General features: G+C 42.7%; 1 protein-coding gene across 4 annotated transcripts; it reads left to right on the top strand.

The window, feature by feature from the left end:
* The first annotated feature begins 975 nt into the window (after window positions 1-975).
* Window positions 976-20701, top strand: LOC117677622 (uncharacterized). 4 transcript variants are annotated; one of them, XM_087876891.1, is made up of 4 exons: window positions 976-1301; window positions 11335-11435; window positions 13870-13992; window positions 14951-15700. In XM_087876891.1, the coding sequence occupies exons 2-4, from the start codon at window positions 11387-11389 to the stop codon at window positions 15151-15153; spliced, it is 375 nt and encodes a 124-aa protein (XP_087733017.1). In that variant the 5' UTR covers window positions 976-1301; window positions 11335-11386; the 3' UTR covers window positions 15154-15700. The 4 variants fall into 4 exon arrangements, with proteins under 4 accessions (XP_087733017.1, XP_087733018.1, XP_034293825.1 ...); XM_087876892.1 differs by having other exon boundaries at window positions 992-1085; XM_034437934.3 differs by lacking the exons at window positions 976-1301; window positions 11335-11435; window positions 13870-13992; window positions 14951-15700 and adding exons at window positions 16467-16807; window positions 17665-17786; window positions 19349-19465; window positions 20284-20701.
* The last annotated feature ends 713 nt before the right edge of the window (window positions 20702-21414 follow it).

The following is a 21414-nucleotide window of genomic DNA, read 5'->3' as shown; positions in this document are numbered from 1 at the left end:
ATCTTACCGGTCACTGGGAGCTATGTGGTAGAAGGTGGTCTCGAAGATGGATGTTATGCACCTATATGTCCCTAAATAGAAACCAGTTAAGGAGACAGAAATTTAATCAGCAGCCTTGTGTGTTCAAAGAAAACGACAGTGTAAAGTGAAAAAAATAAATAATGTGAATTCTAGTCATTGCCCGATATTTTTTTTTTGATTTGGGATAGGGGGAAAAAAATCCACCTTTTTTTTTTTTTAATTCTATGGGGATAGATATCGTTTGCCATTCCCTTCCTCCTGATTTGAATTGATATCTTGATTTATATTTACTTTTATTTATTCGGCTATGCCGAATACTGCCCGTCTCACTCAGACATTTGATTTTCCAACCCTTTATGTGTTCTCTTATTGATCAGTTGCCTCTTTTATTTTGTTCTATTTATGCCATCTCAGTGCTGAGAGCAACTCCATGAATTGTTTTTCTTCTTTCCAGTTTAGTTTACAGTCCCAGAGTTTCCTAGTGGTCTCCTATAAAAAAAAAAGTAAGCCTCATGAACGCATGTAGGGATTTGAGCTGGCACAAAGGTGGGCTTGTTAAATCTCTCTCTCTCTCTTCCTCTCTCTTTCTCTCTCTTCCTCTCTCTCTCTCTTCCTCTCTCTCTTTCTCTCTCTTTCTCTCTTCCTCTCTTCCTCTCTTTCTTTCTCTCTCTTTCTCTCTCTTTCTCTTTCTCTCTCTCTCTCTTTCTCTCTCTCTTTCTCTCTTTTTCTCTCTTTCTCTCTCTCTCTCTCTCTCTCTCTCGTTCTCTCTCTCTCTCTCTCTCTCTCTCTCTCTCACACACACACACAGAGAGAGAGAGAGAGAGAGAGAGAGAAAATTTAACAAGCTCCACTCTGCAAACTTAATTAATGAATATATATGAAGGGCGGAACTTCCCAATCCAGATCCAACATTCCAATGTTGTAGTTAATAGCCAATGAATCAGACATTGTGCTAGTAGACCAGAAGACAGCAACCGGGATAGATGTAGTGGTGCCAATGAAAACAACATCAGGAGGAGGAGAACTTGGAGAAGGACCAGGGCATGAAGGAAGAACTAGAGAGGGTAGGAGAAAGTAGAACTCAAAGTGGTCCCAAGTGGTGGCAGGAGAACTTAAGGCTGTGACTTTTTGGCTGGGAGAATGGCTCCCAAAGATCCTGGGAACAACATCACAATATTCCATCCAGAAGAGCTATAAACAGCTCAGATCCTGCGCAAAACCATCGAACTCCCAGGGTTTGAGGTCCTGGGCAGCTGACCACATGGAGTGGAGAGTGAGAGGTATTTTTACCTTCTCTTGGGCTTTGCCCTTGAGCTTCCTGTTCCTGTGCAAGAAACATATTCTATTGGCTGCTGTCAGACTCTTATGTGGCTATGCAGGGCTCATAGCTAACTTTGTTGGATGTCTGAGTTATGTTTGATTGAAGCCTGGACTCTTTGAGATGATGTAACGAGGAGGCCTGTGTCCAGAAAGGGTGTTGGGCCATTCCTTTCGTATCTCAATGGCTTTCCTGGTTTGGATCTTGAGTGAAGGCTGATCCTACCATGCTGCCGAATTCTGCCTTTGTTCAAGATATCCTGTCTTGAATAGATTACCAGATCTGCATTTCTAAAAACTGGCCTCAGATTAGTAAGTGGTTGGGGGCAGAGAACTGTGGCTTTGAGTTTCTGTTTCCTTTCAGATTTCTATTTCTCTTTTATGGGAAATACGCTGCTCAAAAAAATAAAGGGCACACAAGCAGAAGACATCCGAGATCTGAATGAATGAAATAGCCTGATTAAATACTTTGTTCATTACATACAGTAGTTTTGTGTTCCCTTTAGTTGTTTGAGCAGTGTATAAACTACTGTATGTAAAGAACAAAGTATTTAATCAGGCTATTTCATTCATTCAGATCTCGGATGTCTTGTGCTGGTGTTCCCTTTATTTTTTTGAGCAGTATATAATATTCTGCTATTCTAAATATTTCTCAGAGTATTTCATTTTTCTATGAGAGAGGTGGGTGCTAACTTTCTACATTATTTAGTGTAAAAAGGAAAAAAAAATCATTTGGTGAAAAAACGAAAAAGGAAGCATCCACGGGGAAAGAGCCACTTACCCAGAGATGGTATTCAGCCGGTTCGGACTGGTTCACCTGAACCAGTAGTGGAACTCGCGGTTGGGCCCACCCACCCATCCATCGACCTACCGACCCACCAACCCACCCCGGCTTCAAGTCGTGCTATTTAGGCATGTTTTTGAGGCCGGGCGCATGCACGGAAGATGTGCATGACAGCAAAGTGCATACACGGAAGACCGGGAGCATGCATGCATGTGGCGTGCTCGAGCGAAGCGAGACATAATGTCTTTGGCTGCTGTGCTGTTTCATCAGTTTCCCCTCCCCACTTGCCTATGGTAATTCTAGAGCAGGCCAGGGATGCTTTGTGAATTGACACCTGGTTTCCCCTTGGACTTTGCTTGTCAGAAGGTCGCAAAATGGGAATCACATCAGCCTGGGACACCGTGACCGGCGTATATAGGAGTCAGTCCACCAAGCGTCTCAATTTTGATCACGGGACCACAGGGACGCTGCAATGGTCGTAAGTGTGAAAAACAGTCCTAAGTCACTTTTTTCAGTGATGTTGCAACTTTGAACGGTCACTACACAAACTGTTGTAAGTCGAGGACTACCTGCACTGGGAAAAACCACAGCTTTGACTATATGGACCTTTGTCGGCAAGGAGTTGTCTCTGGTTTTTAATATGATGTCTAGGTTTGCTGTAGCTTTCCTCCCAAGGAGCAAGCTTGTCTTTAATTTCATGGCTGCAGTCACCATCCGCAGTCATCTTGGAACCCAAGAAAATCTGCCTCGCTTCTATTTCTCCCCTTTCTATTTGCCAGGAAGTGATGGGACTGGATGCCAAGATCCTAGTTTTTTTTAAAAAAATGTTGAGTTTCATGCCAACTTTTTCAGTCCTTCATCCTTATCTAGAAGCCCTTTATTAGTTCTTTTTCACTTCCTGCCCTTAGAACCCTATCGCTTGGGTCCCTGAGGTTGTGGATATTTCTCCCTGCTCTACCAGTAGCTTTTTCTGATAGGCCAGTCAACTAGCCTTCCCTGATTGGCTGGCGGATGGGACCTGGGACCTTGCATGTTGAACAGATGGATGCTGGAGTGGGCTTCTGGGAGATGTGGTCTACAGCAACCAAGACCATGAAATCATAGTGCAGTGGAGGAGAACTATGGGAACCAACAGCTCAGAGATGAAAATGGAAAAGGCAGCTCCAGGGAAAAGGAGAGGGGGGGGGGGAGAAGCAGGAGGAGAGGAGACTCACAAGGAGTAGGGAAGGAGTAGGGAAGTACTGTGAAGGCTCTGGACACCTTCGAGGGTGGGGAGAGATGGAGGGAGGGAGGGAGGGATGGAGAGAGAGAGAGAGAGAGAGAGAGAAAGAGAGAGAGAGAGAGAGAGAGAGAGAGAAAGAGAAAGAGAGAGAGAGAGACAAGCTCCACTCTGCAACCTTAATCTACATTTGATCTACATGGGGGCACCTGCTACATTCATGTGGATAAAGAATAAAATCTTACCAGGTTGAAGGAGAACCTATCTAGATCAGATCCACATCTACAGACAGACCTGGGAGGAATACCCTCAACTCCTAAAACGAAGAACTGATGGTCGAGCAAAAGCAGGGTTAACTATAAACCCAGAAAAATACCATCTGGGGTAGCAGGAAACCCAATACTTGGGGTACATGTTTGGCAAAGGGCAGATAAAACCTCAGCAGGAAACGGAGGAAGCGCTGAAACAGAAGGAAGCCCCCCCCCCAAAAAAAACCAAACCGCCCACAAAGTCCTTTGTTCTTTTCTGGATTTGGCAGATATTAACAAGGGTCTATCTTTTATTTCTCCACTATTGCCCAACGTTTAACAGACCTAACAAGAAAAACAGAATCCTTCAGAGCACAATGGTCTAAACAATGCCAGGAAGTGTTAGGGAAGATTGAAGAGGCATTATGTGGGAGGACAGTATGAAAAGGGCTGGATTTTGCCCAACAATTGGAGAGTGAGGGATGGGAGAGGACAGGCTATCTGCACAATGGGCCAGCACCAGGGGGGAAATGCTAGCAGTTGGGGCCAGTTCGTCTGAACCGGTAGTAAAAAAAAATTGCTTTAAAAAGTACGACAATCAGCTGTGCCGTGTGATCGTTGGAACCTTTTTAAAAAACTTTTTTAATGCATTTTTTAAAACTACCTATTCGCCTGAACCAGTAGTAAAAAAATGCTTTAAAAAGTTTAAAAAAAAAATTCTGACAATCAGCTGTGTGATAATCAGCTGTGCCGGGCAATCTCGGAGCTTTTTTAAAAACTTTTTTTTAGCATTTTTTTTTACTACCGATCAGCTGTGAGACAATCAGCTGTGCCTGATTGTCTGAGAGGTTCCTGCTTGTTGCAGGGGCCATTGTGTGTGAAGTCCAGCTGCTTTTACATTGTGTGTGAGTCAGTTGTGCAGCCACGCCCACCCGGTCACATGACCATCAAGCCACACCCGCCCGGTCACATGATCATCAAACCACACCCACCCGATCATATGATTACCAAGCAATGCCCACCTGGTCACATGCCCACCAAGCCATGCCCACCAAGCCAAGCCACACCCACCAAGCCACATCCACAGAACCGGTAGGGAAAATTTTTGAATTTCACCACTGCGGCATCTGTGTTATTGTTGCCCTGTCCCTCTCCCTAGACAGCTCAGCAGCGTCAGTTACAAAATCTGAGCAGACAAGTGGTATGGAAATGTTTGCAAAAGCAGCCTAAACAAGCCCAAGACAGATAGAAAAAGTTGCTGCTCTCTGGCAGTAGGAATCACAAGGAGTAAAAATGAGTGGATGGAGGAGTTGGCCTGAAAATGGCCCAAAAAATGGCCCAAAACAGGCCAAAAATGGTCTGAAAACAGCCTGAAAAATGAGCGGGGGCAGGGCCAGCCAGTGGTGGGATTTACCGGTTCGCCAAACGGGGCAGAAACTTAACTACCGGTTTGCCTGAACCAGTGCAAACTGACAGCAGTCCACCTCTGATGTTGGCCATATGATGCCCAGTATCTTGAGCAGGGGTATCAAACTCAAGGCCAGATCCGGCCCACGGAGTACTTAGATCTGGCCCGTGGGGCTGCCCTGGAAACAGCAAAGGACCAGCCCATGGTGCCTCTTCCAGAGAAAAGGGAGCTCAGGAAGGTCGTGAGCAATCCTCCCGAACTCCGTTTTTGGCTGCGACAGGCTCCTGCAACCCTCCGCCAGTGAAAACGGAGCTCGGAAAGGCCGCGAGCACTCGGGCCACCACAGGCACCTCTGAAATGAGTGACATAGAGCTGGCCATGCCCCCTGTCCCCCCCCTCGGCTCCCCAAGGTCAAACACAACCCTGATGCGGCCCTCAATGAAATCGAGTTTGACACCCTGGTCTTAAGTGTATGTAAAAGAACCTGTGACGTTTTAGTATATTTTTGAAGAGAAACTGAAAGATGCTATTCTTGTCCTCAACAAAAAGAAGTTGGACAAACGGAGCTAATTGCAGAGGCCAGCTGTCTCTCGGGGTTCATTGAATCAACCGCCGAGTTCTGAGCAAAGATTTAACTTCTACGACTGAAATGGTCACTTCCAATTCTTCAGTTCTCACGCCGGGGATCCCGTTTGACCCAGTGACCAGAAGAGGGCAACTACCTGAGTTGTCCTCGTATTGCCTTTCCTCAATGGAATTCAAAGTTTACATTTACGTTTCCGAGAAAAGGCTTCTCAAGCTGAATCTTGGCTCACGGCAGAAATTGTTTTTCCCCAAGAAGAAAGAAGAAGAGAACTCTGCCAGCTGAAAAACATTTACACGAAAGGCCAAACCATTGCATGCCAAAGCAAGATAAACATGAATTTGGCCGGTGTTGAGCAAAAACAGGAGAGGCATTTGCTAATCATAACAGGGGAGGGATGGCCGGAGGATGGGAATGACTCTATTCGGACTCAAAAGCAGACTCCACGTGATCTGCAGGGATGAATTTTGTCTCAAAACTGACAGCGATACTTGTGGAGCAAATTGGGATTCTCTTCCAAATTTTCTAACAAGCCATGAAGCAAAAAACACGCCCTCGCCTTGTCTTTTCAGAGAAAGACTCATACATTATAAATGCACGGAAATGCAGCTTTCTGCATTTTCCTTTGGATTTCAGCAACTGGCTTTTTTTCCCAGTGGTATTTGACTCTTTGTCAAGTGTGCTTTGGATTTGTGTGACATTGCAGCAGTTTAGAGGAATGCACGAGTACCTCATTTGGGGGCAGGGGGCAAATTTGCAAAGATGCTGCCTCTTTCATGTAGCTGGTCCTTGGGACTTCAGGAAGAAGGAAGGGCGGGGTGCTTTTGACTAAGCTCTTCCCTTTAAGAAGGATATTTTCCCCTCTGGAATTCTAGGCCAAAGACAGGTAGAGATTTATGATGCACCGTTATCCTTTATTTGAGTTCATGTTTGTCCCAGGGAGAGAGGGAAGGAGGTATGTTTGTTTATAAAGGCAGCCTAAAGAAGCTCAAAGCAGATGGAAAAAGTCTTCTGCAGTAGGACTCACAAGGGGTAGATGGTAAAAGATCCCGTCCTTGTTTTTACACTTCCAACATACATTTGACATACCTTTGTACAGCTGTTCAAAGTTATGAAAATGATGACCGTGGCAGCAAACCCCACAGCCATGGGGTTAAAATTTGGGCGCTGCAACTCAGCATGTATTTATGATGGTTACAGTGTCTCAGGTCACATGATTGATTTATTTTATTTTATTAGTTTGTCAAACATGTACAAGATAGCAGGTATGAATATGAACATGGACATGAACGAAGGAAATGAATACAAATATATGGGGACAGTAAGACAGGGACGGTAGGCACCCTGGTGCGCTTATGCACGCCCCCCTTTAAGGACCTCTTAGGAATGGGCTGAGGTCAACAGTAGACAGTTTAGGGTTGAAGCTGTGGGGGTTTGAGGATGTAACAACGGAGTCGGGTAGATGATTCCAGGCATTGATCCCTCTGTTCCTAAATCGTATTTTCTGCAATTGAGTTTGGAGCGGTTTCCCTTGAGTTTGTATCGATTGTTCGCCCGTGTATTATTGAGGTTGAAGCTGAAGAAGTTGTTGACAGGTAAGATGTTGTAGCAGACAATTTTGTGTACTGTGCTTAGATCGGACCGCAGGCGGCGCAGTTCCAGATTGTCCAAGCCCAAAATTTCAAGCTTGGTGGCATAAGGGATTCTATTGTGAGTAGAGGAGTGGAGTACTCTTCTCGTGAAATACCTCTGGACCAGGGGTGAAATGCTCCCGGTTTGGACCGGATCACCCGATCTGGTAGCGATGATGGCGGGAGGTTCAGAGAACAGGTAGCAAACATTCCTGCCCACCCCCCCACCCCATGTCCAGCTGAGCTGCGCAATCATGAGAGCTTTTTTAAAATTATTTTTAAAAGCATTTTTTCTACAACCTCTTCGGCTGACTTCTAGTCTATGCAAATTGCGTCTATTGCTTTGCCTTGATCGAGTTGTGTAGTCTATATGCTTTTGTAGTGTAGGAGTTGCAGATTACGGATAATTTTTTTTTCTGAAACCAAATTGTTTGTTAGAGAGTATAGGTTGCTTGTTTCTAAGTGGAGGGTAATGGATTGGTTTATGGTTGATTCCATAACTTTGCAGGTGATGCAACATAAAGAGATTAGTAATTAGTAATTAGTAATTCTTGACTAGGCTGGGGTTGGGCAAGGAGCCAGTTGTGAAAGATATTTCAAAGATTATGCTTAGAGGTTCTGCTAAGGCAGAGGAAAGCTTTTTAAAGAAGTAGGCATATAGTCCGTCAGGTCCAATAAATAGAGATCGTTTTAGGCTGCGTAGTGCCTTTTCAACGTTATCTTCTGTAAAATTGATTTGTGTTAGATCGTTGTGATTATTTGTGGTATGAGTAGGAAATATTGGGCATTTTTACAAACACTGAGCCGAAGAATGTGTTAAAGAGGTTGGCTTTAACTTGATTTGATATCGATTTATTTTTATCGATTAATTTATGAAATGTAGAACCTGCCCATATAATGATTTTTTTTCAACCATCGTAGGTTACTTTATTGATCAGCTGTTTATTTTATTCTGTTCGTGCCATCTGAATCCTGAAGGCATGCATTATTTGTCTTCTTTTTATTTGTACTTTTTTTAAAAAACATATCTGGTAAGCATAATCATAGCTGAAGCTCAGTTGGGGACCCACTGCTTACAAGACTAGTGGTGAAGTACACTTTGGTTATTGCTTTGAAGTGATCACAACAAAGTTGCTTTTAAACCCTTCATACCTATAAAGGTATGAAGGACCTTTATACAGGGACACAGTGGCTCAGTGGCTAAGATGCTGAGCTTGTCAATCAGAAAGATCAGCAGTTCAGCAGTTCGAATCCCTAGTGCCGCATAATGGTGTGAGCTCCCGTGACTTGTCCCAGCTTCTGCCAACCTAGCAGTTTGAAAGCACGTAAAAAAGGCAAGTAGAAAAATAGGGACCACCTTTGGTGGGAAGGTAACAGCGTTCCATGAGCCTCTGGCGTTTAGTCATGCTGGCCACATGACCACGGAGATGTCTTCGGACAGCGCTGGCTCTTCAACTTTGAAACGGAGATGAGCACTGCCCCCTAGAGTCGGGAATGACTAGCACATATGTGCAAGAGGAACCTTTACCTATAAAGGAAGGGGCGTCCAGATCCAGACAAACAGGCAGATACCAGCCAATCAACCAGACATCGTGGGAGTAGTCAAGGACATGGGGATAGAAATGGCGATAGACTTGGTGCTGCCAAGTGACAGCAACATCAGCAGTATGAGCAACTGGAGAAGTCCTAGGGCCTGAAGGAAGGATGGGGGAAGAAAAGAAAAACCAACGAAGAATAATGAGGGGTGAGATAGAAAGAGTGGACAGGCTACCTGTAGGGCTGTGGTCTGGTCCATTTAAGACCTCTCCCCTAGCCTTAGCTGCTTTCTTATAAAAGCTGAGCAGAGAGGTGGTGTGGAGGTGTTGGTATTTCGGAGAAACAAAAAGGAGGCGTGCTTGTTTGTAAAAGCAGCCCAAAGTAAGATAATAGATAGATTAAAGTTACTGCTGACCAGCAGTAGGACTCACAAGGAGTAGAAACCGGAGTAATAAAAGAGGAAGCGTTGTATAAGTGGGAAAAAGCTGAGGAGTACGCAGTGAGTATTAGCCTTTGTGTGCTTGTGTGTTTGTGGCCTAAGCCCCGTATGATTGTGTTGGGTCTCTTGGATGTTGGAGCCTGTTAACCTGGGATTATGTAAAAGAACTTGTGACATTTTAATTTAGTTTAGTTCACTTTATTGTCATTGCGGTACATTGCGCTACAATGAAATTAAATGCCGACTTCAGTGTACATTACAACTCTAAAAATGAAAACACAAACATTTCATCCTTTACATTCTAGATAATTGAAATTGAAAACCCGATATTGCACTCTACCGTAGAATTCAATATGGTTATTGCCCTGGGATAGAAGCTATTTTTCAGCCTATTTGTCCTTGTTTTTATTATCCTGTACCGTCTGCCAAATGGTAATAGTTAAAAAAAAAAAAGGTGCCCAGGATGAGATGGATCTTTAAGAATGTTTTGAACTTTCTTAAGGCAGCAGGAGCTATAAAGCTATGTACTATATTTTGATATATGTTTGAAAAGAAACTGAAAGATGCTGTACACCGCCCTGAGTCCTCAGGGAGAAGGGCGGTATATAAATTGGAAATCAAATAAAATAAATCCTTGTCCTCCCAGAAAAGAGGTTGGACAAACAGAGCCCATTGCAAAGGCCAGCTGTCTCTCTGGGGTCATTTAATTGACCACCTAGTTCTGAGCAAAGATTTAACACCTATGACCCAGAAGGTCACTCCCAGTTCTTCAGTTCTTGTGCCGAGTATCCCATTTGATCCACTGACCACTGGAGGGCTACCACCCAAGTTGTCATCCTGTTGTTTTTCCTCAATGGGGTTCATGCCTTAAATTTGTCCAAAACATTTTTTTAAAGAAACTTCTCAAGCCAAATCTGGCATTCTTGCTCACAGAGGGCTCTAAAGCTGGGAGAAACTGCTTTGACTGAAGGAAAAAGGAAGGGGAGAAGTGTTCTACCTGATTGTAAATGTTTACAATGAAAGGAAGGCCAGACATGTTATGAAGCAAAATAAGGATGATGATTTGGGCAGGTGTGGCACAAAAGTTTGTGCAAACAGAGAGGCATTTGCTAATAACTGGGGAGGGGGTGGGAAATGGGGGGGGGCATTCAGTCCAATTGGACCGGTGACCTTCAGTGGTAATTTGTGTCAAAACAGGCTGTCATAACTGTGGAGCAAACTAAGATTCTCTTCCAAAATTTCTAATGTCATAAACAATATATAATACCCTGTTTCCCCCAAAATAAGACATCCCCTGATAATAAGCCCAATAGGGCTTTTGAGCGCATGGCAATAAGGCCAAGCACTTATTTCAGGGTTCAAAAAAATATAAAACAGGATCTTGTTTTCGAGGAAACATGGGGAATCTGGCATTCTTTGCTCTCAAGAGGGCTTGAAGGAAGGAACTGATTTTACAGAAGGAGAAAGAAAGAGTGAACTCTTGTACCTGGCACACTGTTCCACAGTCTGAACCTTTTATTTGCTGAAGCATGATTACGTAATAAGTAGCATGGTTTTGGCAGGGGTTGAGCCAAACTTTGTGCAAACAGGAGACACATTTGCTAATAACTGGGGAGGGGATGGCAAGGAGGGCAAGGATTCCTTCCAGTTGAAGTGGGGTGGGAATGGAGATTTTACAGTATCCTTCCCCTGCCACGCCCACCAAGCCACGCCCACCAAGACATGCCATGCCTACCAAGCCACACCCACAGCACCGGTAGTAAATTTTTTTGAAACCCACCACTGAATTGGACACTTGGCTGCCACAATTGCTTGAGAAAGGGGTTCCTTCAATTGAGGTGCCTTGCTTTGCCTGGGGAAGTTGTCCACTCACACAAGCACAGAAGCCACCATCATGAGGGGCAGAGAGAATGCTCCCACAATGTCTTTTCCACAGAGGTAGAGCAATTTGTCTTGAGAGTCCACCTCACAGCCGCTTCCGGAAGGCAAATTACCTTCTTGAAGGCAGGTCCTCCACAGTCCCTGCAGAAGGTGATTCTACAGAAATGAATAGAGACAACATTGAAGTCTCATGGTCAATTAAAATGGAGTTTTACAAGTGTCTCAGATTTCTTTTTGCTTAGGGATGCCTTGTCTGTTATTCTGCAGAACCTCCAGGCCACACAATTGTGTTCCTTCAAGAAGTGCCTAACTCGTCATCATGCAGCTTCTGCTGGGGCTCTTCTTCTTCTCCATCCTGCTGACTACAGGTATGGTCAGGGTTGTTGTCCGGTGTGTGTGTGTGTGTGTGTGTGTGTGTGTGTGTGTGTGAGAGAGAGAGAGAGAGAGAGACTGGAGCCAAAGGAGGATTCTCCACATTGGCTACTTGGATGGTTTCTTAGGGACTGTGAAAAGTCTCAGGAACTCCTGAAAGATGGAATGGTTTTCTGGGAAAAAGAAAGCGGATGTAGAGTCAGAATAGACCAAAGTTTATCAAAAAGTATTTAACTCAAAAAAAATTGTTTATTTATTTATTTATTGGTTCGATTTATATGCCGCCCTTCTCCGGGAACTCAGGGCGGCTTACAATGCATTACGCAATAGCCTTCATACTTTTGTATATACCTGCTTAGTAGGGCTTGCGGACCCCCAAGCGGTGGTTTTTTTTATACAAAGTCAGCTTATTGCCCCCACAAACTGGGTCCTCATTTTACCTACCTCGAAAGGATGGAAGGCTGAGTCAACCTTGAGCCCGATGAGATTTGAACTTGCAGTAATTGCAGGCAGCTGGTGCTATTTAACAGCACTTTAGTCTGCTGTGCCACCAAGGCTCTACTCATGGCCTTTCGTGTGACCAGCTTTCTCCTGGAATAACCACTATCCAAATTAATCATTTGTTTAGGAATGCAGGGAAAAGGAGCCACAATGAAGATTTCCCCCATACCCCTTAATTATTTCACTGCCACACTTCGCTTTAGTGCTTTTTCTTATTTTCTTTCTCTTATTTTCTTGTTAAAAGGATGTTTTCCTTTCATTCCATTCTTGGGACATGAATTGTCCTTAATCTGGCCCTGGCTCAGGTAATTGAGTGAGGGTTCTGAGGTGGACCATTTCTTTCTTTCTTTCTTTCTTTCTTTCTTTCTTTCTTTCTTTCTTTCTTTCTTTCTTTCTTTCTTTCTTTCTTCCTTCCTTCCTTCCTTCCTTCCTTCCTTCTTTCCTTCTTCCTTCCTTCCTTTCTCTCTCTCTCCCTCCGCCCCCTCTCTTTCTTCCTTCCTTCCTTCCTTCCTTCCTTCCTTCCTTCCTTCCTTCCTTCCTTCCTTCCTTCCTTCCTTCCTTTCTCTCTCTCTCCCTCCGCCCCATCTTTCTTTCTTTCTTTCTTTCTTTCTTTCTTTCTTTCTTTCTTTCTTCCTTCCTTCCTTTCCTTCCTTCCTTCCTTCCTTCCTTCCTTCCTTCCTTCCTTCTTTCCTTCTTCCTTCCTTCCTTTCTCTCTCTCTCCCTCCGCCCCCCTCTCTCTTTCTTCCTTCCTTCCTTCCTTCCTTCCTTCCTTCCTTCCTTCCTTCCTTCCTTCCTTCCTTCCTTTCTCTCTCTCTCCCTCCGCCCCATCTTTCTTTCTTTCTTTCTTTCTTTCTTTCTTTCTTTCTTTCTTTCTTTCTTTCTTTCTTTCTTTCTTTCTAATTTGTTTTTCCACCTAACTCATCACAAGGTGAGCTTCAAGACCACAAAACCTGGCCAGAATGTCCCCCTTTAAACAAAAACTGAAATTTTATCTCCTGCTACCTCCCGAATTTTCTCTTCAAATTGATAGGTGAAAAATTGCTTCAGATTTTTTATTCTTCAAATTTACGTACCACCCATCTCACTCTCGCGGCGACTCAAAATGGTTTACAGCAGGGGTGTCAAATTCGATTTCATTGAGGGCCGCATCAGGGTTGTGTTTGACCTTGGGGGAGGGGCAGGGTAGGTGTGGCCAGAGTGGGCATGACATGACCTGCTCAATGTCACTCATATCAGCGGTATCTGTGGCAGCCTGAGTGCTCTCCCAGTGAAAACAGGCTCCCGAACTCCGTTTCCGGCTGTGAAGGCCTCCTGCAACTCTCTGCCAGCAAAAACAGAGCTCGGGAGGGCCGCGTGCTCCCACGTTGGGAGCCCCTTTTCACTGGCAGAGACACGGTGGGCTGGTCCATCACTGTTTCCAGGGTGGATCCCATGGGCCAGATCTAAGCACCTTGTGGGCCAGATCCAGTCCGCAGGCCTTGAGTTTTACACCTCTGGTTTACAGTGTTACAGTTTTTATGAAAGAAACTAACAACAGTCAATTTAGAAAAGCAACAAGCTTCCTTTCTTCCTATTTCTAACTTGATAATTCCCTGAGAATTTTGGCGGATTCCAAATGGACGAAAGGAAATTTGTTTTTGCTTTCGGTCTAACCTGTATTTCCTCACTTATTCCTTCCCCTCCCAACCTAAAAGTTAGTTGTGGGCACCTCCTCTACCTCACAATGGCTTCGGCTAAACTTTGCCTCTGGAAGAGTTCTAGGTTTTGTTCTAGGTTTACCTTAATATGACTTGGATTGGGTCTCACCATCATCTCCACTATCCAGCCTAGGCTAAGGTTGCTGAGAGTCCTGGTTCAGTAATATCAAAAGTGTTTCTGATTCCCTATCCCTGTCTTACTTTCTTATCTGCTTTCCACTTTTCTTTCCAGGAAGTTCCATGCAGTGTGAAATCTGTCTAGCAATTAATGGATATTGCTCTGGTGTAAAGGCAGAGTGTCCTTATGAGAATCATGTCTGTATGAGCTTGGTTCTGAAGTCTTATGATAAAACATGTGAGTAAGACAAGCCCCATAAATCTGATTGATCAAGTGCTGTCAGATTGGTGATGGTCTCCTTCACGTTTTCCAACAATGCCCCCATCACCACTGTAATGAAGCCCATCCACCTTATTTCTGGTTGTCTTCTTCTTCTTCTTCTTCTTCTTCTTCTTCTTCTTCTTCTTCTTCTTCTTCTTCTTCTTCTTCTTCTTCTTCTTCTTCTTCTTCTTCTTCTTCTTCTTCTTCTTCTTCTCCTTCTCCTTCTCCTTCTCCTTCTCCTTCTCCTTCTCCTTCTCCTTCTCCTTCTCCTTCTCCTTCTCCTTCTTCTTAAGACCCTGCTCTTCTGACAGGCAGGGCTAGCTTCATAAATTGAGTTTTAAATTTGGAATTCTTAATTTTTGGGTTTTTTAGTTAATTGGCCTTAAATTATTTATTTATTTTTATTTGTTTCCATTTCTATATCGCCCTTCTCCAATAGGACTCAGGGTGGTGAACAGCCAGAGTAAAAAAAAAACAGAACATGCAAAATTTAAAAGCAGTTTAAAATGGTTAAATATTTTTGGCCGTAATTTAAAACAACCCAATTTATGTAATATTTTTAATAATTTTTTAAATTTAAATTGTGATATTTGTATTGTGTTTTTACCTGGCTGTACACCGCCCCGAGTCCTTTGGGAGAGGGGCGGTATAGAAATAAAATTATCCTTCTCCTTCTCCTTCTCCTTCTCCTTCTCCTTCTCCTTCTCCTTCTCCTTCTCCTCCTCCTCCTCCTCCTTCTCTTTTCTTCACTCTGCTTTTCCCAGCATTGGAGCCTTCTCCAGAGAGTTAGGCTTTCACATAATGTGTCTGACGTGGGATAATTTAAGCCTGGTTGCATAGACAGTATAGGAAACCTGTATTTGAGTGGGTGGAGGAATTCCTTTAAATCTGAGTGATGGCTCTGATCACTGACGTTTCTCTCTTGCTCCTGCAGACCAGGCCATCGTGAAAACATGCACTACAAAAGATAATTGCGACTTGTATAAAGATCGGAAAGATAAACTTCTCCCTAAAAAGATAGAAGGTGTTCCAGATGGATCTGTCATTAAAGAAGTTACCTGCAGCAGAGCCCCTCCCTCATTCGCATCCTTCTTCCCAGCATTCCTTGGGCTCCTCCTGATGAAGCTCCTCTTCTAAAGCTTCTCTTCCTTCCACCCAAGAAATTGTCCCCTTTTTCTTGCCCTGTATAATCTCTCCAGCTGATCAGGCGGGCTCTTGGATGTTATGCATAGGTCTCTAAATTTTCCTCCTATTTTCTGTTTTCCTATATTTTCTTCTACATGAAAATCAACTAAGCAGACAGAAATATAATCAGCAGCCTTGAGCGTGTGCTTGAAGAAAGAAGATGGTGTAATTCAAAGAAAATAAGAAATAAGTAACAAATAATAAAATCCATCATTGCCTGATTCTTTTGATTTCGTGTAGGAAAAAAATATATCCACATTTTGCATTCTACAGGGGTTGTTTGTTGTTTCCTTCTTCCAGATGTGATGTGTTTTGATATTGATATATTTTTGAATATTTTGCATATGGATATATGGATTCATTTGTCCTGGGAGTGGTGATGGAGTGAGTGGTTGGCACATTTAACAGATTGGCACATGGGACTTTTTTTTTTTTTTAAAGTAAGCTATTGGATTGTGATTGTTTCCACCAAAATAAAGACAATACTGTTTTCATTGTTTCCTTTTGATCACTGTTTGTTTAGAAATTAATCTGCACACCAATTACTTTGTCTGCTGAAGGGGAGGGCTCTAATACGTGGCTCTGAGGACCGAGAAAGTGAGGAGATCTTGTGTTGATGCAAGTGTTAGAGAGTTTCTATGCATGGAATGAATGCTAATGAATGCTGGACCTTTTGACCTTTTATTGACAAATAAGTCAAGAAAAGTTTTATTGACTTCTCTCCTTGGGGGTGGGGGTGGGGGAACCAACTGAGACACCGAGAGGGACTTTGAGGCTGCAGAATTAAAATTATGAATACCATGTTAGGTATTCAATAAGCCTTGGTAGTACAGTGGTTTAATGCACCCTGTTATTAACACAGCTGCCTGCAATTTCTGCAGGTTCGAATCTTACCAGGCTCAAGGTTGACTCAGCCTTCCATCCTTTCTAAGGTAGGTTAAATGAGGACCCAGTTTGTGGGGGCAATAAGCTGACTTTGTATAAATATACAAAAGTATGAAGGCTATTGCTTAACGCACTGTAAGCCGCCCTGAGTCTCCGGAGAAGGGCGGCATATAAATCAAATTAAAAAAAAAAAAACAGTAAGTTTTTTTTTCATCAATGAAAATGAGCCTGGACTTTTATTTGGATACTCAAGATGGATGTTGACATTAAATTAACACTCTATTTTGCAGCCTGTCTGGGTTTCCTCCCCAGGAGTGCTGAATATTGTAAGAACTGTCATGGATAAGAAGATTGTAATCCAGACGGGAGACACCACTTTGTCACGTGGGTGGGGGTAAGAAGGGGGTGCTTGGCAGAAGCAGAAAACTGGATTGTTAGAGCCACCACGAATTGCTGGAGGTGGGAAAGAGTCGGAGGCTCCATGCCTGGCGCCTAGAACTACATGGATGAGTGGCCTCGGGAAAGCAGCAGAAGCTGAATTTCTTCTGAGTTCATCTGAGGCTTGGGTGACTTTGGGCCTATCACCAAGAGACTGTGAATTCTAGTCCCGCCTTAAGCATGAAAGTCAGTTGGGTGACATTGGGCCAGTTACACTCTGTCAGTCCAACTGACCACACATACATTCTAATGAGGGGAAAATAGGAAGAAAATGCAACATTGGGTATGCTCGTTGCTTTGAGTTATTTATAAAAATAATAAAGGTGAGATATAAATTAGATAGATAGATAGATAGATAGATAGATAGATAGATGATAGATAGATAGATAATAGAAATTATAATAGATAGATTAGATAGATAATGGCGATGATCATGAAAGATAGATAGATAGACAGATAATAATAATGATATATATATATGTATATACATATGTAGATAGATGATGATGATGATGATAGATAGATAGATAGATAGATAGATAGACAGACAGACAGATAGATAATGATAGGTAGGTAGATAGATAGATAGATAGAAAATGATAGATTAGATAGATAGATAGATAGAGAGAGAGAGAGAGAGAGAGAGAGAGAGAATGATGATGAAAGATAAATAGATAGATAATAATAATGATAGATAGATAGATAATGATGTTGATGATGATGATAGATAAATAATGATAGATAGATGATAGAAAATGATGATAGAGATAGATTAGATAGATAATAATGATGAAAGATAGATGATAGATAGATAGATAGATAGATAGATAGATAGATAGATAGATAATGACGATGAAAGATAAATAGATAGATAGATAATACTAATGAGAGAGAGCTAGATAGATAATAATGATGATGATAGATAATAATGATAGATAGATAGATAGATAGATAGATAGATAGATAGATAGATAGATAGATAGATGTAAGAGAGGCCTCCAGAATCTGTGCAGAAGACGATTCTACAGTAATGATCAGAGACAACTTTGAATCCTGATGGGTAATTAAACAGCAATTGTACAAGTGCTTCTGATATACAGTATGCTTCTGTGCTTAGATGCCTTGTGTGTTGTTTTGCAGAACTTCCAGGCCACACAATTGTGCTCCTTCAAGAAAAGATCATCTTTTTAACCTCCGTGCCTAACTCATCATCATGCGGTTTCTGCTGGGGCTCTTCTTCTTCTCCATCCTCCTGACTGCAGGTATGGTCAGAGTTGTGTTCCTGGGAGCTTCAGTGGAACTATAAGGAGGCTGTTCCATACTGGCCATGGGGGGTTCTCTAGGGACTGTGAAAAACCTCAAGAACTCCTCAAAGATGGAGCCGTTTGCTGTGGGGGCAGATTCAGAACAGACCAAGGTTTATCAAAAGTATTTAAATCAAGAGCAGATTTATCAGGTGTGTTGTCCTTTCATGTGGAATAACCATTAAGCAAAATAAGAAGATGTTTAGAACACTACAGGAAGGAAGCGTCACAAAGATTTTCCTCATAGTTACATCCCCTTAATTATTTCACTGTCACATGTCACATTTGTTGTCGTCCCCCCTCTTTTTTTTGGCATTGTCTTCATCTTCTGTCCTTGATTTTAATCTGCATTGTTAAAAAAAATAAATCACTTCCATTGAGGGCTACCATTGTTGGGACATCAGTTGGCCTTGATCTGGTCCTGGGCCAGATAATTGAATGAGAGTCCTGAGGTGGGTTTTTTTTTTGAGCTTCAAGATAACACAACATGGCCAGAATGTTTCTTCTCAAAATCAAACTGAAAGTCTGTCTTGAAAATCTCTTCTACCTTAGGTGCCTCCACCCAAAATATATCTCGAAATTAATGGGTGGGAGGGACAACCCATGGTTCAGAGTTTTTTAAATTTTATTTATGAAATTTAAGTACTGTCCATCTCAGTCTCAGAGAGTCTGACCCAGGGATGAAATTCAGCAGGTTCTGACAGGTTCTGGAGAACCGGCAGTAGAAATTTTGAGTAGTTCGGAGAACTGGCAAATACCATCCCTGGCTGGCCCCAGAGTGGGGTGGGAATGGATATTTTGCAATATCCTTCCCTCAGGAGTGGGGAGGGAATGGGGATTTTGCAGTATACTTCCCCTGGAGTGCGGTGGGAATGGGGATTTTGCAGTATCCTTCCCCTACCACACCCACCAAGCCACGCCCACCAATCCACACCACACCCACCAAGCCACACCCACAGAACCGGTAGTAAAAAAATTTGAATTCCACCACTGCTCTGACTGGTTTACAATTACCAGGTTTACAACTATCAGGTAGTCCTCAATTTACGAACACAATTGAGCCCAAAAATGGATGTTGTGAAGTGAGAAGTTTGTTAAGTGACTTTCGCCCCATTTTGTGACTTTTCTTGCCGTATTTGTTAAGCGAATCACCGCCGTTGTTAAATTAGTCACACGGTTGTTAAGTGAATCTGGCTTCCATGTTGACTTTTGATTGTCAGAAGGTCGCAAAAGGGGATCACGTGACCCCGGGACACTGCAACTGTCATAAATACGAATCAGTGGTCAAGCATCCAAATGTAAAGCACGTGACCATGGGGATGCTCCAATGGTCATAAGTGTGAAAAATGGTTGTAAGTCAGTTTTTTCAAGAATAGAATAGAATAGAATAACAGAGTTGGAAGGGACCTTGGAGGTCTTCTAGTCCAACCCCCTCCTTAGGCAGGATTCCTTACACCACATCAGACAAATGGTTATCCAACATCTTCTTTTAGCTCCACCTACTTTTCCCTCCTTTCCAGGTAGTTCCTTGAAGTGTGAATTTTGTGCATCAACTACTTCAAATTGTTCTGGTCCAGAAGTAATATGTTCTAAGAAGAACAGTGTCTGCATGACTGTGATAACTGAAATTATCACAAGTGAGTAAGAATAGTCCAATTTTTCCCAACGAGGAAATAAGTAACACGGGTTTTACAAGCTACATAAATCTGACTGACCATGCCCCATCAGGTTGATGATGGTCCTTGAGGTCTTCCAGCAGTGATCCCATCACCACTGAAACAAAGCCCATCCACCTTGATGCTGGTTGTTCTCATCTTCTCTTTTCTTCTAATTTTCCCAGATTTATGGCCTTCTCCAGAGAGCTGGATCTTCATATAATGTTGCTGATATAGGATAATTTTTTAAAAAAAAAAAAATTATTTATACATTTTTCTTTAACGTACATTAGTGCTTGGCAAACAGTGTATTGTCTGGGTCAATTTATTTATACATAGTAATAGTAGTAGTAATAATAATATTGTTAACTTCTACCTCTATTATCTAACCATTGATAAAACAAATCCCATGTTAAAAAATGTTCTGCATCTTCTTTGTCTTTTATCTTTAGGGTTAACCTGTCCATTTCTGCACATTTTGATATTTTTAAAATTAAATATTTCTTGCTTTAAATCTATTTGTTGCCTTTAACATTTTCTCTAACCATGTGTGTATTTATATATATATTGCCTTCGGGCATGTCCACCACATATGATAGTAGGAACCCAACACCTGGTTACATTTCCAACATTTAGCAGACATGCTTTTGAACATCTTTGCTAGCTTTGCTGGTGGCAGATGTAGGATAATTTGAGCCTGGTCATGTCGATAGGATTGGAAACCTGTATTGGGGTGGGTGGAGGAATTTCTTCAAGTTCAAGTGATGGCTCTGATCACTGGTTTTTCTCTCTTCCTCCAGAGAAGAAAATTCCTGCCAGCATGAAACGTTGCAGCAGTGTAGATGATTGCAAGCATTATGAAGGTCTAAAAGGGAAGCTTATATCTGGCCAGCCACTCAACATAACAGATAATTTAGGTGGCCTTCTAATTGGATCTGTCATTAAAGACGTTATCTGCAGCGAAGTCCTTTCCTCCTTTGCTTCTCAGCATTCCTTGGGCTTCTTCTCAGCATTCCTTGGGCTCCTCCTGATGAAGCTTCTCTTCTAAAGCTCTTCCTTCCACCCAAGAAATTGTCTCCTTTTCTTGGCCAGTATGTCCTCTCCAGCTGATCAGGCGGGATCTTGGATGTTACGCGTATGTGTCTAAATTTTCCCAAATGGAAACCAGTTAAGCCATCAGAAATACAATCAGCCGCCTTGAATGCATGTTTGAAGAAAGCTATTTTATGTTAATTTATTCATTCAGCTTTTTATTTTCTCTTATTCTGTGGATGCCATCTCAATCCTGAAGGGAACTCTGTGCATTACTTATTTTTTCTTCCAGTTTAGTTTACAACCCTGGAGTTTTCTAGAGAGAAGAAAGCTTCGTGAACATATCTAGTTGAGCTGGCTCAAAAGCATTAAACACACAGAGAGAGACACAGAAATAAAGAGACACAGATGCGCGCGCACACCAGTGGTGGGTTTCTACCGGTTCATCCCAGTTCGTGCGAACTGGTAGCGGCAGCAGCAGGAAGCTCTGCCCAACCACCCGGACGTCATCATGGACGGTCTGCACATGCGCAGAAGCGGTACACGTGTAAGCAGTCAGAACTGTAAACTGGTAGTGAAGGTAAGTGGAACCCACCACACACACACACACACACACACACACACACACAGAGAGAGAGAGAGAGAGAGAGAGAGAGAGAGAGAGAGAGAGAGAGAGAGAGAGAGAGAGAGAGAAAATTAACAAGCTCCACTCTGCAACCATCCAGTTTTTTCTTGTCTGGTAACAGCCTAAATTAGGATCAAGTTGTTTATGTTGGCATATGTACCAGAGGTGGGTTTCAGCAGGTTCTGACCAGTTTTGGAGAACCGGTAGTGGAAATTTTGAGTAGTTCAGAGTAACCAGTAGTAAAAATTCTGACTGGCCCCGCCCCTATCTATTC

This window comes from Pantherophis guttatus, chromosome 10 (assembly GCF_059756535.1).
Source record: "Pantherophis guttatus breed Tessera chromosome 10, ASM5975653v1, whole genome shotgun sequence".
NCBI classification, from domain to species: Eukaryota; Metazoa; Chordata; class Lepidosauria; order Squamata; family Colubridae; genus Pantherophis; species Pantherophis guttatus.
Note: the sequence above shows the minus strand (reverse complement) of the source record. Positions and strands in the feature narration are given on the sequence as shown.